The following is a 16,302-nucleotide window of genomic DNA, read 5'->3' on the forward strand; positions in this document are numbered from 1 at the left end:
ACATTAAAGTAAGAAACAACTTTTTAGTGGTCCCTAGTAATTTCTCTGCTCCATAAATGTTATTTTGCCAGCCTGAGTTATTTATTTTTCCTTTTCTCTTTCATTTTTCTATTGCTACCAATAATGCAGATTTCATTAGGAAGAGATATTCTGTGGGCAGCTGGACCTGTCAGGAAGTACATTAGCTTTCCAGTTTAAGTGTCTTGCATTTTAATCTGAAATGGGTTGTGAATGAGAAGTATTTCTGTAGTCTCATGCTAGTCAACAGTGACCTTCAGAGATTTGCTGTCCTGACATATCTTACATGATCTGTTTATATTCAGGTAGGCTACTACCTAACTTCCAAAAGCATTTTCTATCCAAACTATGGTTCTACAAAATTACAAAATTCCCTGCAATTCATCCTCACAAGTTGTTCTTCTTATTAAGCACCTGAAAAAATAAGTCATGATTTTTTATTCATCCACCAGAGATCCACCATCCCCTCCAGAGAGACATCTTGATTCTGTGGAAGTCCTTTACTCTCTGAATATGGGGAGGATGAGAGGATTGATTTAAGATGGAAAAGGAGATGCCAACCATTTGCAACTTAGCTCAGTAACCGCAATGCTCATTCACAATGTAGGATATCTCTGTTTAGAAGTCTCAGAGTCAGCCTCAAAATCGCAAGGGCACGTTATATCTGCAGGCAGGAGATTTAGGTGGGATCAAGATGTGTTTAACCCCCTTTCTGAGACAGAGTGGCCAGGAGCACAGAAGTCAGGAGACAAAAAAATGAGAGACATAGGACACAATTTAGGGCATCTCCAGCAACCCAAATATTTGCTTCTTTTATTTAGTTGACTACTGCCTAAAAAATTAACATAGTCCTCAGGAGAACCATTGTCAACAGCTTAATCCAATACACTGAAGTGTGTATTGGGAAAGTGAAAAACTATATAACAGGCATACACCTTTCGCACCATATTTGACCCCCAGCAGGGCAATGAGACAGATAGTGGTAAATGCTGCTGCAAGGTTTTCTGGAAGACATGCATCAGATGCAGTAGCAGCAGAAGAAGGCATATAGGGCAGGCTGACACAGCTCAAGGACATCCAGAAGACAAAACAACTTTTCACATAAGGTGGTAACCATTCTGGCACCAGGCCCACACAAATGTGCTACTTCAGCACAATCCCATAACAGGAATTATGCATGCCTGATGGTCAAAGAAATAGTTTCAGTGGAGTGAATAAATACAACAAAAATCACAGCTATGGACTTACATTTCTGACACCCAAGTCACTGCCCGATTTCACTTCATTTATGGCTTCTGCTGTTTGCTCACCCAAGGAAAATATGTGCAGAATAGTTGTTTGACATGCAAACAAGAATGTTTACAGGAGAATATAGATATTCACTACACAGTCAACAAATATTTTACCCAGCACATGAAGTCATCAGCTATTTAGGAAGCAGAAGTGATTTACGATTTTTATGAATGTCAGTCTCATTCTTAGCATTAGTCCAAGAATAGTTTTCCCACCTCATGTACTTTGTCTGGCTACCAGCCTTTATTTATCCACACAGATCTTTGACTTTCAGTGAATATTAAGTAGCAGAGAAGCAGAATAGCAGAATGTTTCAGGTTGGCTGGTTTTCTATCTATCGTTGGCACACCAGTAATCGAGCTGTCTTTATACGGATTTTTCACAAAGAAGTGATTACCACAGCAGAAGGCTCTAATACAGGATAAATATGCATGTTGTGTTCTGACACTAATGATATGATCACAAACATGGTTACAAAACACCCAAGTACCATCCAGGAGACTTGCATCTCACAGATGTCTCAGGTGATCTTGTAGCTAGTAATGTGTCAGGTTTCCTCAAGGCAATGCCTGCTTGGTAAGTTAATTTGGTTTTTAAAGGCTGTCTTCCAAAAAAGGCTTATTATATTCTTATTTCCCCATAATGCTGTAGAAATTTGAAGCAATCTGTGCATTCATATTTTCATTACAATAGATATCTTCATGATATTTTTCTTCTACCATGTTCCACCATAGAAATATTTAAAACACCAAATAATTCTGCCATAAAAAAGGTTGGCAACTTGAAGGGGCTAACCTTTATTACCTTACATTGGTCCAATCAACTTCATTAAAAAAGGTCAACAGTGTTTTTCAGTGTGTGTTTATTTAATTCATCACTACATAATATGTTACTCATATACAGGGAGGTTTTGAAGAACAGCAGCAGAATTCATAGTTCAGCAAAGCAGAGCACAGTTCAAGAGCAGAAGGCTACTTCTTATATTCACTTTTGGCAAAAAGTATCCCTTTGCTCTTGAAACATACAGTTTCTAACAAATTCATTTGAAAAGTTGCTTTGCCATAGACTGCAATAAGGAAAAGCTTGAGTAAAAAATCTCCTACCAAAACAAGTGATTGTATATACTTTGACCTTTCTTCTGTAAATTTGGAGGGTTGGCTTAAAAAAGCATCTGTACAGTTTAACAAAGAAGAATAGTGGGAGTTGAGAAGGTCACACAGGAGTCTAACATACTTTCACAAAGATCAGCATGAGGGTCCTTTTAGTCTGGTAAAGAATAGAAATCCTTTTCACCTGCACTGAGGTGAGTAATACTCCTGGTGCAGCAGCAGTAGGAGTTTCTTACAGATTAGAGGATCTATGGAAAATTTACCTTGATACTATTATCTGATGTGGGTGGAGACAGTGCTTCAAACATTTAGAATTGAATGAATGGTTTTTCCTAAATGAACCTCTATATTGTTAGTGATGATAGTGACACCACAAACAACAATCTAAGTTATTTTTCAGTGTTATCCCTTTATTGCATCACATTTTTTTTTTTTAAGATCATCATGACTGAGTTAGGAATACAAAGTTGTGAAGTTAAAGGATTTTTTTACATCTGTGAAAGTTTCAGTACCTAATCAATGGTATCAAGTCTCCAATATTTTAATATTTATTTAATAAATTAAATCCTTTATCATAATAAATTACTGGGTTCAGAAACTTTAAATTAGCAATAAATTCCATCACTTAAATCCTATTTATAAATTACTCTTGCAAAGCTGGTTGACAATACATTATACCCAGAAGAGAAAGTAACATTGTTTGCAAACTGCTCAGACAGATGCTGGATGCTGTGTTACACATTGCTTTACAGAAGGCTATGGAGAAACCAGCTCGTCTCCAAATTACCAAATTTCCTTTCAGATTACTCCCCTTACCTGCAATACAGATACAGTGATTAACTGTGATACTAGATACAGTGCATCCTTCATCTCTGGTTTTGCAAAGTAGCAAAGAGTACTAGACCCAAAATTACTTACTAAGTATTTGACTTTCTGCAATATAAACACTGTAAATTGTAACCTGTAGCCAAGGTTGACACTACAAGGTAACTAAGTCCGGGAGACCATAGCAAATAAAAAGACCGTTAACTTTTTGTAAGGGAACTACACTAATGCAGTACCCAGGCAAGTTTGCTCAATTTTTTAATTTGAGGTGCTAACTAACAGAAAGTATCATCTTCTGTAACAAATAGAAGTCAAATAAATAAAACACCGAGACATTATTTCTGCATGTTTCCTTGTATTCATCAATGATGTTTTAAAAGATTTTTTCAGCACATCTAGTACTTTGAATATTTTATATATTTCTATAAAATATTCTATGTATTACATATATATTAAAAAATATGGTTTAGGACAAACCCAAAGATAAATAATTTATTAGCCTCAGTTCCATTACAAATAGACCTGTGCTCTCTAAGCATTAATATATTTTACTTTGTTTCCAGTACAATCTTATTGGTCTATATTTAAGGATTTTAGTAGATTTAGATGCCAGCTATATTCTAAGTATTTTAATATTAATATGTTCACTGTTGTTTGCTTTTATTCTCCTTTTTACCCTTACTGCTCAAAATGTGTTTTCTGTTGTTATAGATGTCAATAGATATTGTGCCTTTCTAGAGGAAGAAAAAAAAATAATGTCCAGTCTTCTTAAGTCTCTGTATCAATGCTGTACACCCTTGGAAATTTATTAGCATATACAAAGCTAATTAAAATCATTTGAACCATACAAATAGTAGTACAACATTCATGGCAGGAAGATTCCTTAAAAATAAGATGAAAATTGGTTTTCTTCTACAATGTGTAACATGTAATGTAAGACTATGCACTGAAAGTTAACCAAATGAACTGTGCATGCCTACTGTAAGTAAAATGAGCTTTAAGATCAAATAGCTACCTGGAAGCTGTAAGATCTTGAAATGGAGCAGAGAGCAATCCTGTAGTGTGAAGGGATGAAAGCCTTTGTGACTACAAACTGTGGTTTAAGAGTACACATTTTGTGGTCTAAAAATAAAAAGGAGGTTAAAGCTATTCATCTTGTAGACTAGCAAAATTACCAATCTAAGCAAGAAATCCACTCTAATGATATATTTTTGGAGAAGTAATGTTTCCTCTGAACTCCACTGACCTGGAGCAAATATAATGCAGGAACTGCTGGTTAGGTTGACCACACTGCTCCTTTCAGTTGTGATATTGCCAATAAAACTTAAAGACAAGCACTTGGGTTTAAAGGCCATCAAACACAACATTATTAAATGGAACATAAACAAGGTCAGCAGATTCTTGCTGGTCCTTGAAATTACATTTGAGCTGTAGCAAAGGCCAAGAAGATGCCCTAAGCACAGACCCTATTAATTGGACTCACAGAATATGTCCATAATAGTAAACTGCTCCCTGAGGCCAATGGGTACAGCAGAATTCCCACCCACAAAGCTACATTCCCAATCCACTTTCCCTCTCAAAACAGGGTGGGTACGACAAACTGCCTGTTGGGATCTGCCCCAGCCCATGGCAATCCATTAATTGTGCAAAGGTATTGGCTGGGAAATTCATAATTGCACAGGGCTGAAATTATAATAAGGACAGGATAACAACACAGTAGTGCATGGGGTCACTTCTAGAATTCAGCTCTGTGCTTTGGCTCTTTACAGCATATAAATGTAGCTGAAACATTTACAATATTGGAAAATATTATATTACTGTAGATGGAGCATCAACCCTTTAATCCACAGACTCCAGGCCATAACATTTCCAACAATCTGATCTTGTAACAGGATATTTGTTATATCTTCAAGGGTGTGAAAAGGAAAGAGATTCATATCTTTAAAAAGCTCTTTTTAAAGAGTTTACAAAAGATCCTTTATTCTAAGAAAGTTCTTTATGAACATCAACTTATATCTATAAATTCAGTCAAAGAAGATGGCTAGAAACAGATGCACAAATACAAATCAGATGTGGTGATGTTCACGAACTGTGCCTGAAGCAGACCCATGCATTTCTGGGACTGCTGGTGCCCACAGTGTGACTGCAGAGAGTGAAGGAGGCAGCACAGACTGGGACTGGGAGAGCTGGCGAGCAATACCCTACAATGCTAAAGGTAGTCAGCAGGACATGCCAATGAAAGACGCATGTCTAAAACTCAGTCTCTTACTCTGAGACCTGCTAGTTATTTAATTCACAAGACAATTCATAAGCTGCTAGTGCTTTTCCTCCTAAGGTGATATTTCAGTTCATGTTCCCTGCATTGTCCATACATTTTGTGTCAGATTACCACTGCCACTACACAGAGATCCAGCTCAGAGGTTCTGACTGCAGTCTGGCATCTGAGATCACAACATCCAGCAGCTCTCAAGGTTACATTGACCAAATCTATTTCAAGGTTTCTACAAGGCAGAGAAGTCATCAGGGCAAAGGAGCATAACATTACATGCATACCACCAAAGACGTTCTTAGGTAGGACACCAGATTTCTCCTGACCCTCATCCCTGGAATCAGTCAAGACTACTCAGGCTGGAACATCAATATCTTCTTTTTCATACCTTCTAGAATTGAGACTAACCTTCCTGTCTATCCTGCCACGGTTGGGCTATAACCTCTCCATCTGCCCAGGGCCCTTATGTAGCTACCTTACAGAAACCACTCAGCTACACCACACGTGCAGGGACTGGGGATATGGATGTATCCACTAAAGCCAAAGCACCTACTGCATTTACTATAAATTGAATTTTGTCTCCATCTTCTTCCACACCATGTGCAAACATATAATCTGCCATAGGTAGGAACAGCAAAAGGGATTTATGCTACAACAGTCAAGTTCCTGTTTCATCAAGCACTTTTTCCATTATTCTGTCATTATTGCCTCTTCTCCTCTTTTTTGTGATCTCTCATCTTCTTGATGACAAGACAGTACACCTTGTCATTCAGAAAGCAAAATCTTCAGGTCAAGAAATCTGTGTTCATGAACTGTTACATATCAGGCTTCTTAGTTATTTGATAATGGTAAGAAATATCCTGGTCAGGCAGCAGTGGAGTAAATCAGCTTACATTCTCAAATTCACAGGAAAGGGCACTGCTTCACTGAATGACTATGGCTATTATTGGTAATAGTCTTTCAAGAACTCTCACATTAACATTGTACCATGGCAAGTAATCTAAAGGACCTCTCAGGATGATCATTCCAACAATAAAAAGACACATAAAACAAGTTTGCCAAAATGCAGTCATGCATGTCCTGAAATGAAGTATCAATCTATGGAATTGCTCTGAAAGAAGATAAGTGACTAATATCCTTGATGCTGGGTTTCCAGTGCTCCTGGAGCTGCATAAGAGGCTACTGCAGCCCAAAATGTCTTCTCTATGAAGGTCAATTGCACTGTAGTGCATTTATGACCAGTCATTTTCTATATAGTTTCCAGAGAAGCATTTGAGCAGACCATGTATTTTTTTCCTCAACTGGCTATTCTCAACTAAAAAATTGTTTTAGAGATCCTGAACAATAACACAGCCCTTGGGAGAAAAGCTTCTCTGTATTAGCCATCCGGCTGACACCATGAATGATTACATCCAAGCATGAAATTTAATGAGTTTTCTACAAAAATGAGTGACATCTGCATAGCACTCAGGTCCTGGCTAGCTGTCACACATTTGTCATCACTGAGGCTTTTGTCCTTTATTAACCTGCTTTCAAGAATGCCTGCTGATGGAAATTAAAATGCTTTTTAGCAGTCATCCTGCAGACTGTGTAAGAGCACACATCTCAGAAAGCATAATAGCACATTGTCACGCCTAGGAATACATTTAAAAGGTTTAAAAAACATAAGAGAACTCCAACAACAAAATATATTGAGAATTTAGCATGAGACATCTGCATAAATATATTTTACATCCTTTAATATAAGCAATATGCTTGTTCTTTTGCCTATAATACAGAGGTTAGATACTCTTTAACAAGATTTGGTGTGCATGGGAGAAATATTGTCACAGAGGAAAAGTACTAAAATATTTCCCTTTAATTTTGTTTGTGCTTGGGACCATGATATAATTCTGGGCCTAGGGCTCCAACCCAGTAAAAGCATATGATTGTATCAAGATCTCAGCTTTCCTTTAAACTTTCCCTCATGGCAACAAATAAAAATTTCACTAGTATTTTCCTAAATCAACAGATAGCCTGAAACAATAGATGATGGAGATTGAAGATCACCCTATTTTATTAAATTAGCCCCAAGATTCACAATTCTGAGACAAAGGCCTGACCTGGTGCTTCCCATCAAAGAACAGCAAACACTTTGCAAAAAAGTAGGAGTGCAGACGACACATCTTTCTGCCATGTTTTCTCCCAGGAAGAAAAGCAAGACCTTTCAACTGCAAATGAAGATGGGGCTCCAGAAAGCCAAGAGTCACGAAGTGTCCAAGGTGTGGCACAATCTTATCCCAGCACTGTTTGTGACTCAATGAAAGGCACTGACAGCAGTGAAGTGTGCTGAGCAGGCAGAGCAATGGAAGAGGAGAGAATCCCAGCACTGAGCTGCTCACCACCCATAGATATGGAAAACTTTGTTCTTTGTGTAAGCCAGAGCTGTATCCTGGGCTCATGTGAAGAGGATTGCATTGTGTTGTGGAGACGATATTCTTCTATCATACATCCATAATACTAAGCTTTACTAATTCCTTCCATTCCTGCAATTGAAGGACTTGAATCCCTTGAATTTCAAGCATTTATTTGTCTTTTGTTACTATTATTTTTAAATGTCATATATTTCCAACATTTTAATGTCAATTAGTAGCTTGTAGATCATTTCCAAACAAACAGAAATAAGTGAATATCATAAATTGCTTTCTCATTTAACGGATTCGATGTTTCTTTCACTCTGAAGATATTGAGCCCAACTATTACAAAACTCTGATCATACTGTTGTCATAGTTCATGTAAATGTGCTTTTGTTGAAGACAATATCAAGGGAAATATAAAGCTGTTTGCTTCAAATGACAAAAAAATCACAACTAAAAATATCTCAGTTAATGGATTTTTTTAGCCTTTGATATCAAGATAAATTTGTTTCTACTCATGGACTAAGGATTCTAGCCAGCAAAAGATTTGATTGCATGAAATAGCAATAAAATATAATAATGCTGAGCTCTGTAATGCAGCAATCCTGGCTACAACTGCCATTTCAAATAGAGGCACTAAACCTGAGTGTCTGCCACTCTGATCTGCAGGTGCTGAGCTCTGACAGCTCAGCAAGTGGGACCATGTCACTCACTACAGCTCATGGAGATGAAGCTATCCAAAGGACCTGCTCCACTACAGCTCATGATACATGCAAACAGCATTGGACCCCCCCCAAAAGTGTAGCAGCAATTGTTTTCTATTAATAAAATTGTTTCCATCATCACCCTTCATGCAGTTTCATTTTGGGAGAAAGTGTCCAGTAGTGCATTTCTGATTTCACAGTCCTCCATCTATGTAGGATCAGAAGCAAAACTCCAGCCTTTAACAAAAGGAAGATGGAAAAGATTTAGAAGGGTCTTGGATGCTAAAAAAAATCCAGATTTGTCATAAATAATTATAACTATTAATAATATTAATATTTTACAGAAGTATTAATTCCTGTCCTTCAGGACTTAAATAAGTTTTCAAGTATAAGAAACCATAAGAAAGATGTCTATTCTGCATTTACCAGTGACAGAGATGCACATTTTCCCCTAAACGTCTGCTTGCAACTGTGGAAGATGATCCTGAATGAGGAGAACCTTGTCTCTGATGTAGTTTGGCAAGTGCAAATGGACAGTATTTCCAAACACCAGTAATATCAATATCAAGAAGAAATGAAGAAAACTGCGGGTGCGATTGTGACATTATAGCCACATTTTTCTTTTCAAAGTCATGTTCATTACTAGAGACCTCACTTATTGGATCAGTCATATGGCCTATACAAATGATGATTAGCATATTCTCATATGGTGCAGCTAAGTGGAATAAATGATCTTTTCATTTCTCAAGTGAGAAATTGTTGTGGTTTTTGTTTGTTTTTAATGGAACCATAGTATTTATCAGCCTTCAAAATATTTGGATTTGGGGTTTGTTTTGGTTTTAATAACATTCAATTAAACAGTTAATGGACTTCCAGAAGGATAATAATCCAGGCAGTTTTCCTAAATGAGTGAATTTGATAAAAAGTATGAATGCTGTATTCTTGATTCAGTTATTAGTAATACTGTTCTTCAAGAACATGCACCTGTGCTTCATTTTGATCACTATTTGTCTTTCCTGCTGATAAGTCTCACACAAAAAGAAGATTATGACTATTCAGTCTAGCCTGGATGCTTCTTAAAGTTGCTCTTTTTTTTCCATTAATTTTAGGTTCAGAACAATTAAAATAGAGGATTTTTTTTCTTTTTAATCTGTTTCTATTTCTAGTTCTTCAGCTGTTACTCTGCCAAGTTAATTGATACTCACCCATGCAGTATTTAAAGAGTAGACACAATTACTATTTACCAGCGGAAATAATGGAAATAAGGTATCTCTGTGATGTAGTAGTGTGCATTTTAACCCTTGTATTTCACGGATATTGAACTCCACTGGGTCCCTACAGAATGCATCTCCTGTATTATTGTTGCTCATCCGTGATGATGGTGTGGTCTGTTTGATTATTCTACTTTATTTCTAGGTCCTCCTGGTCCCCCAGGGGTTGTAATAGTGGAGGAAATTACAGACACCACAGCAACACTCTCCTGGAGTCCTGGGGCAGACAATCACAGCCCTATCTCCCTCTACAACCTGCAAGCACGCAGCCCATTTTCTCTTGGCTGGCAGACCGTAAAAACAGGTGAGAAAAACTTTCAAACAGCACAACTAGACTGCTCAGAACTCCTACTCTTCACAGTAATAACCACAATGATAAATTAAAAGCACTGATTTTTTTTTCTTTTTTCATTCCTTCCACGTTACTTAGCAACAGCTCTGAAAGGACAACACAAAGACACCTGCCATGATGCATCTGTGAATAAGTAGAAATCTCTCCCGTATATCTTTCAATCTGTGTCTTTTCAGGAGTACCACAGTGCCAAAAACCTATCTGTGATTTCTGACATATTATATTCTTGATGTCTATAATTTATGATGGCCATATTGTATAGGCAAAGTCCACTTGCCATTGAGACACTGCACTTGAACTTCAGATTTCTGAGTGACCTACACATTTCTTTACTGTCTGCAGTTCCAGATGTGATAAGTGGTGACATGGAGTCTGCTATGGCTGTGGAACTGAACCCTTGGGTGGAGTATGAGTTCAGAGTTGTAGCAACCAACAAAATTGGGACTGGAGATCCAAGTGCACCGTCGCGAGTGATCAGAACCAATGAAGCAGGTAAGAGGATAAAAAGGACCACCAGAAACAAGAACTATTTTAATATAGTAATAGACTTATTCTTTTCTTCCTGGTTCACTTCTGTGTGTTCAGTCATCATTGTTCCAGGGTGATATTCTTTGTAATGGGGAGTGAGTTTGTTTTTTCAAATAAACACATTTCCTGCTGCCTTACCTCATCTGGGCTACCTTACTCTTCATCTTACATTCAAGCCATTGTTGCCTGCCCTCTGGCAGGTTTCCACTGCTCTTCGATTGTAGACTGCTCCTCAGTGTCTTCAGACAACTGCTCCCAAGCAGCTGTTCCTCTCTTATTCTTCATAACTTCTCTCCTTGACTATGCACAGAATCTGTTTCAGCAACATAGGGAAGCCACAGGAATCTGCTTAATTTGAAGTATCATGTGCTCTGAGTATTTCTTTGTCATGAACACTCTACCATGAACTGTTATTGTATTTAAAGAAATGTCATCATATTTCTGACTGGGATGGTACTGTGGGAGCCCAGTAAAAATGTTTTCTATCCTGTTCGGGTCACTCGAAAATTGCAGTTGTCTCAGAAAGTTTGGAATCATTGACAGTAACTTGGACAGAATGCAGGGAAATAAAGGACTGGTAATCCGAGAAAAATCCCTAGGCAGATAGACATGTATTTTAAGAGGCAGAAAGAAATAGAGATAGGATTTGAACAAAGCCTCAGAAGAGAACTGCATCTCAGAGCACTTTCAGATTATTCTTCATTTTTCTTTGTTATTTAGGAGGCCTAGAGAGTTTTGATTTTGTTTTGATGTTTCTTCAGCTGAATAATTTGTAAGTAGCTTATTGATCATACAGAAGAGTGCCAAATTCAAAGATTCCTCTTGAATTTGAAAGTATAACTGATTTTGTAGGTGTAAATATTCAGTTGTGTTGCATTCTGTCTTCTCATTAAAGGGGATTATAAGAATTACAAATGGCAATGACAAAATGTGTCCACCTCTCTCATTCTGAAATAAAATTCTTATCTTTTAAGATAAATTAATCTTGTACCTCAGCTCCATAGTTCACTGGTCTGTGTATATGCCATCCATAAACATTCACAGCAGAATGTTCAGTCTGATTTTCTTAGACAGAACCACAGAATCAACTGGATCATTGGGGCTGGAAGGGATCTTGGGAGGTGTTTAGCCTGCTCAAAGCTTGTTAAACTGACTTCAGAGCAGGTTGTTCAGGGCTTTGTCCAGCTGAGTCTTTGAAACCTCCAAGGAGAAAGATTGCACATCCTCTCTGTGTAACCTGTACCAGCAGTTAACTAATCTCATTCTGAATTTTCTTTCAATATACCCAGCCAGAACTCCCCCTATTTCAATTTATGACCACTGTCTCTTGCCCTTCCACCCTGCACCACTATGAAGATCCCATCTCTGCCTCCTCAGTGACCCCCTCACAGGCACTGGAAGCTGCTGTTAGGTCCCTTAAAGCCATCTCTGCTCCAGGTTGAACAAGCCTAGCTCCCCCAGCCTCTCCTCATAACTCAAGTGCTCCTGCCCCCGCTATCCCAGTGGCCTCCCCTGAACTTGCTCTAGTTGATCAATGTCTTTCCCATTGTAGCACCCAAAATTGGATGAACTATTTCAGATAGGTTTAACAAACCTACCTCCAGTTGTAATAAGACTTACTTATTTTTTTCTCTTTAAATAACTGTGTAGTTGCTAGCTGATATTAAATTTCACTGTGCAATCACAGAACTGCACTTCAGTGATATGATTGCCATTCATGCATGCAGAAGGATAGTTCCTTTTCAACTCTCTCCCTCATCTTTTGCAAGCTCCTCACAGTGTGAAACAATAATTTTATAGCAGAAGCTTCAGACGCTACTTACTTTGTCCATTAAGAAAAGGTGGAAAGGAAAATGAAATAAAAACACGAGCTACTTTTATCTCAAATGATTATAAAAAAAAACTTATTTCAACACCATTATTCTTTCCTTGATTTTGTACTATACTTCATTGGCAGTGAAAATTCTGTTGGACCTAAATGTTTGAATGACTTCTCTATTTATTCAGGTGATACATATCAGAGAGGACACAGACATCCTGAAAAAAGTTTATCCTGTAATAGGTTGCACCCCTGGTATTATGGTCTTTCAGATTTATGAATATGTTCCTTGTTTTTGAAAGGGTGGTTCAGTATTTTAACTGACCAGATGTATTTAAGCTGTGAGCTAATGTTTTTCTCACAAATTGAAGTTTTAAAATGTTAGATTTCATCTAGCTGTCATGTTTTTTAGGTTCTTTCTTCTTCTTTCCCAGTGTTTACCAAAGAAAAGCTGTATTTACTAAAACATATTCCTACAACTTTACTGAAAGTCTTCTTCAGGCACATCCATTTTCAATATTCTTTTGGGCAATCATTGCAACTTTACCTCTGTAAAAATTAACTGATAAATCATAAAAATGATTAGTAAAAAAAAAAAAAAATTGTGGGACAGACAAAACATGCAGTGTGGGGTGTATTTTCACCCAGTGATTGGTACTCATTTCTGGGTAATCACTATTGCTGCCATCAGAAAGAATGGAATCTTTAACTCAGGTAGCAATGATCTATTCTTCGGTACATGGGGCTCCTCCTGATAGACAATGCTGTAGCTGATAATAATGCAGGTCTTTTTGAATAATAGATCAGTAACATATTAGTTCAAATAGGAAAAAGGACACACTAGATGTTTACCTGTACTTTCAGCTTCCCAGTTAGGAATACCTTTTTGTTATCAGAGTTATAGCTGGACAAACATCATGTTAGAAGGGAGTGTTTTGTAGCATGACACTGAAATCCAGACAGGTGCCAGTAAAACAACTGAACAGCCTTCAGAGAAACTGGAGCTGAATTTATTTGGTATGTCTACTAAACACTGCATGGTACAGAAGTGTGCCATTGCCTCAATTTCAAGACCTTTCTTTAAGAAAAATTTTGGTTTCTGTTTCAGTTGTGAATGAGTTTGGGTTTTTCAAATTTTTTTTTAATAAAATGATAGATGCAGTCTCATTTTTTCATTCTATAGAGGGAGTGAGAAGACAGGAGTTACAATAACATATAAGTTCCCAATTTATTACAACCTGCAGAGTTGTAAAGTCAGAACAAGAGTGCAATGGACTCTGCTTTAAATGAAGAACTAATCAAACAACAACAACAAAAAAAAACTGTTGTGCATATAATTCCTTGCAAAATAGCATGCTGCTTGCAAATTTTATGACACTCTTGAAATGCCAGAGGCTTCATAGTCTGCTTCAGTTAGGCAGCCACTTTTTCTTGATCTCCGGATATTCCTGAAGTCCAGAACCTGTTTAGTCCTGTCCTATGAGACAGCTTTCAGTGACTGTGTGAATTATCACCCTTAGTATAGTTTTCAGATGCCAAAGCCAAAGAGACAAGAAAGGTAGTAATAGTTTTCATTGGGTTTCATATATGGCTCTCCAAATTAGCACATTAATATCTATCTTAGTGTAACCAGTGATCCATTATTTTTCAGAATCTATTACTAATTTTTTAGCTGAAAGCTTTAAGGGAAAAATTATATTAACATGGATTCCGGTTCTAATATCATAGATCTCAATCCCTAAAATATGTGTATGTGAAAGGACATTAGAATTCAGAAAGAACATAGCATCAGCCTCTCTACTCATGACCCAGGCATGGGTATTTTCAGTGATGTCAGATGTGGCCCACAAGTAAAACCAGGCAGGCTGCCCCTGCACTGGGTACAACTCCAGCAATATCAGTCTCCCAGCAAAGGTGACTGTGGCTCATGCTCAGGTGAAAGTTGAGATCCACAAGGCTGAGTGATAGCTGTGTAGACAACCCACAGAGGCAGCAAATGTGTGATTCTGTGTCCAATATTTTATACTTCAATGGAAATTGGCACTTGTAATTTAATGGCACAAGCTAATCTGACTGGAGAATGAAGTCTTTTTCTCTCCCCACACCTCACTTATTTTATCACTTCTTCCCTAGGATAGAAACAACACTTTATATTAGTCCATTATCTAAAAATACCCATGGAAACAATACTTGGGATGGTGTAAGGAAATCAACAGAATAATAAACAGGTTTCCACTTGCTTTAATTTTCTAATTAAACCTTAATCTTGTTACTTAGTTCATATTTAGTTAACATGATTGCTTTTCATAGCTACTTTCATCAGAATGGATAATACTGCAATTTTCTGGCACATCTAACTTATAGCCAGCTGCTGCATTTCTGTCAGTTCTAGCCTTGATACATATTTTACAGGTCCACAAGGTGAAAAGAGCCAATAACATGAATTTAAACATGCCTGGCATTCCACTAAGGCAGTTGGGCATTTGAAGCCTGAGGGCAAAGCATCAATTACATTATCTATTCATGGGGAAACATGGGGAGAGAGAAATTGAGTAGAATCAAAGTTTAGCCTGCTAATCATGCATGCAAACTTGATTTTATGAGGTAACAATGTAATGCACTCTATTAGTAGCAGATTGTACATAGGCTTTATTTTTAATAAGTCTTTATTTTTGATTGTCGCCCTTATTCTCAGCTGGAATTTCTTCATAACTTAACAAGAAATAACTCTGTCCCAGGAAAAAATTACCTGGTTTAGACTGGCTTTGCTTTAATTTTTTTTGTTGTTGTTGGGGGTAGTGTTTTATTTGTTTGTGACCTGTATAAAAGAAGTTTCATCTTTTCCCGTTATCGTAACTACTTTTGCTCTAGAAAAAACACGAATAATCTGTGACATTTGGGGATGATTACATGGGCTACTAAAGCCTTTGTAGAAAATGTGCTTTTTCATAGGGAAAAATAAAAGAAGAGAAAGTAGACAGTAATCATTGACTTCATGGGTATATTTAGAACCAATAGTCTACTAACACATAATATTGCTGGCTCAAACTAATATGCAGTATATACTGACAAAGAATCCAGATGTGTGTGCTATTAAAAGACATAACAGGAAAGCTAAGCAATTGCCTCGCTGGCGTATATGCCACAGCATCTGAGATTTCAGTCCTATATGTGTGATTGAGACTCAGTCCCACAGCCCCATGACACAATTATCAGTGAATAGAACTGATTTTTATCTCCTACCACATTACAAATACTAAAGATACAGAGGAAATGAGAACAGAAGTGCAGATCCTGAGACCAGTTGGGGCATCTTTGTTTTCCCATAGTTGAATACAGTGTATCGTCCGCTTCTTAGATGCTGGCACATTTTACTTTTCATTCCTGAACAGATGAGATGTGAAATGTTTTCCTGGGAGGGAAGAACTTGAGGGCTGGCCTTTCACACAGTGAAAGGATTTTCACTTAACATCCCTCTATTTCCCAGATGTGTACTTCAGGAGACATATATATATATTATATATGTGTGTGTGTGTGTGTGTGTGTGTGTGTGTGTGTGTGTGTGTGTGTGCGTGTATAAAGGAAAACAACTGAGAAGGAAAAAACTGATGAATGCATTGTTGCTTTGGTCCTCACATGATGAAGTTCCACCGAACTGACGACAAACCCTTTTCACCCCACCCGTACCTTTTCCACATGTAAGAAGAGTTGGTTTTCA

At 37.5% G+C, this 16,302-nt stretch overlaps 1 protein-coding gene across 5 annotated transcripts in view; it reads left to right on the forward strand.

The window, feature by feature from the left end:
* Nucleotides 1-16,302, forward strand: part of CNTN5 (contactin 5) — a 655,782-nt gene that overhangs the window by 605,948 nt on the left and 33,532 nt on the right. For 4 of the 5 annotated variants that reach the window (XM_042793009.1, XM_032991057.2, XM_032991059.2 and 1 more), the window contains 2 exons: nucleotides 10,031-10,189; nucleotides 10,580-10,729. In XM_042793009.1, coding sequence (XP_042648943.1) covers nucleotides 10,031-10,189; nucleotides 10,580-10,729 — 309 coding nt within the window. The remainder of the gene's footprint in view (nucleotides 1-10,030; nucleotides 10,190-10,579; nucleotides 10,730-16,302) is intronic. The other variant, XM_032991061.2, reaches the window with a different exon arrangement.

Source organism: Tyto alba, unplaced genomic scaffold (assembly GCF_018691265.1).
Source record: "Tyto alba isolate M040663 unplaced genomic scaffold, T.alba_DEE_v4.0 Super-Scaffold_2, whole genome shotgun sequence".
Classification (NCBI taxonomy): domain Eukaryota; kingdom Metazoa; phylum Chordata; class Aves; order Strigiformes; family Tytonidae; genus Tyto; species Tyto alba.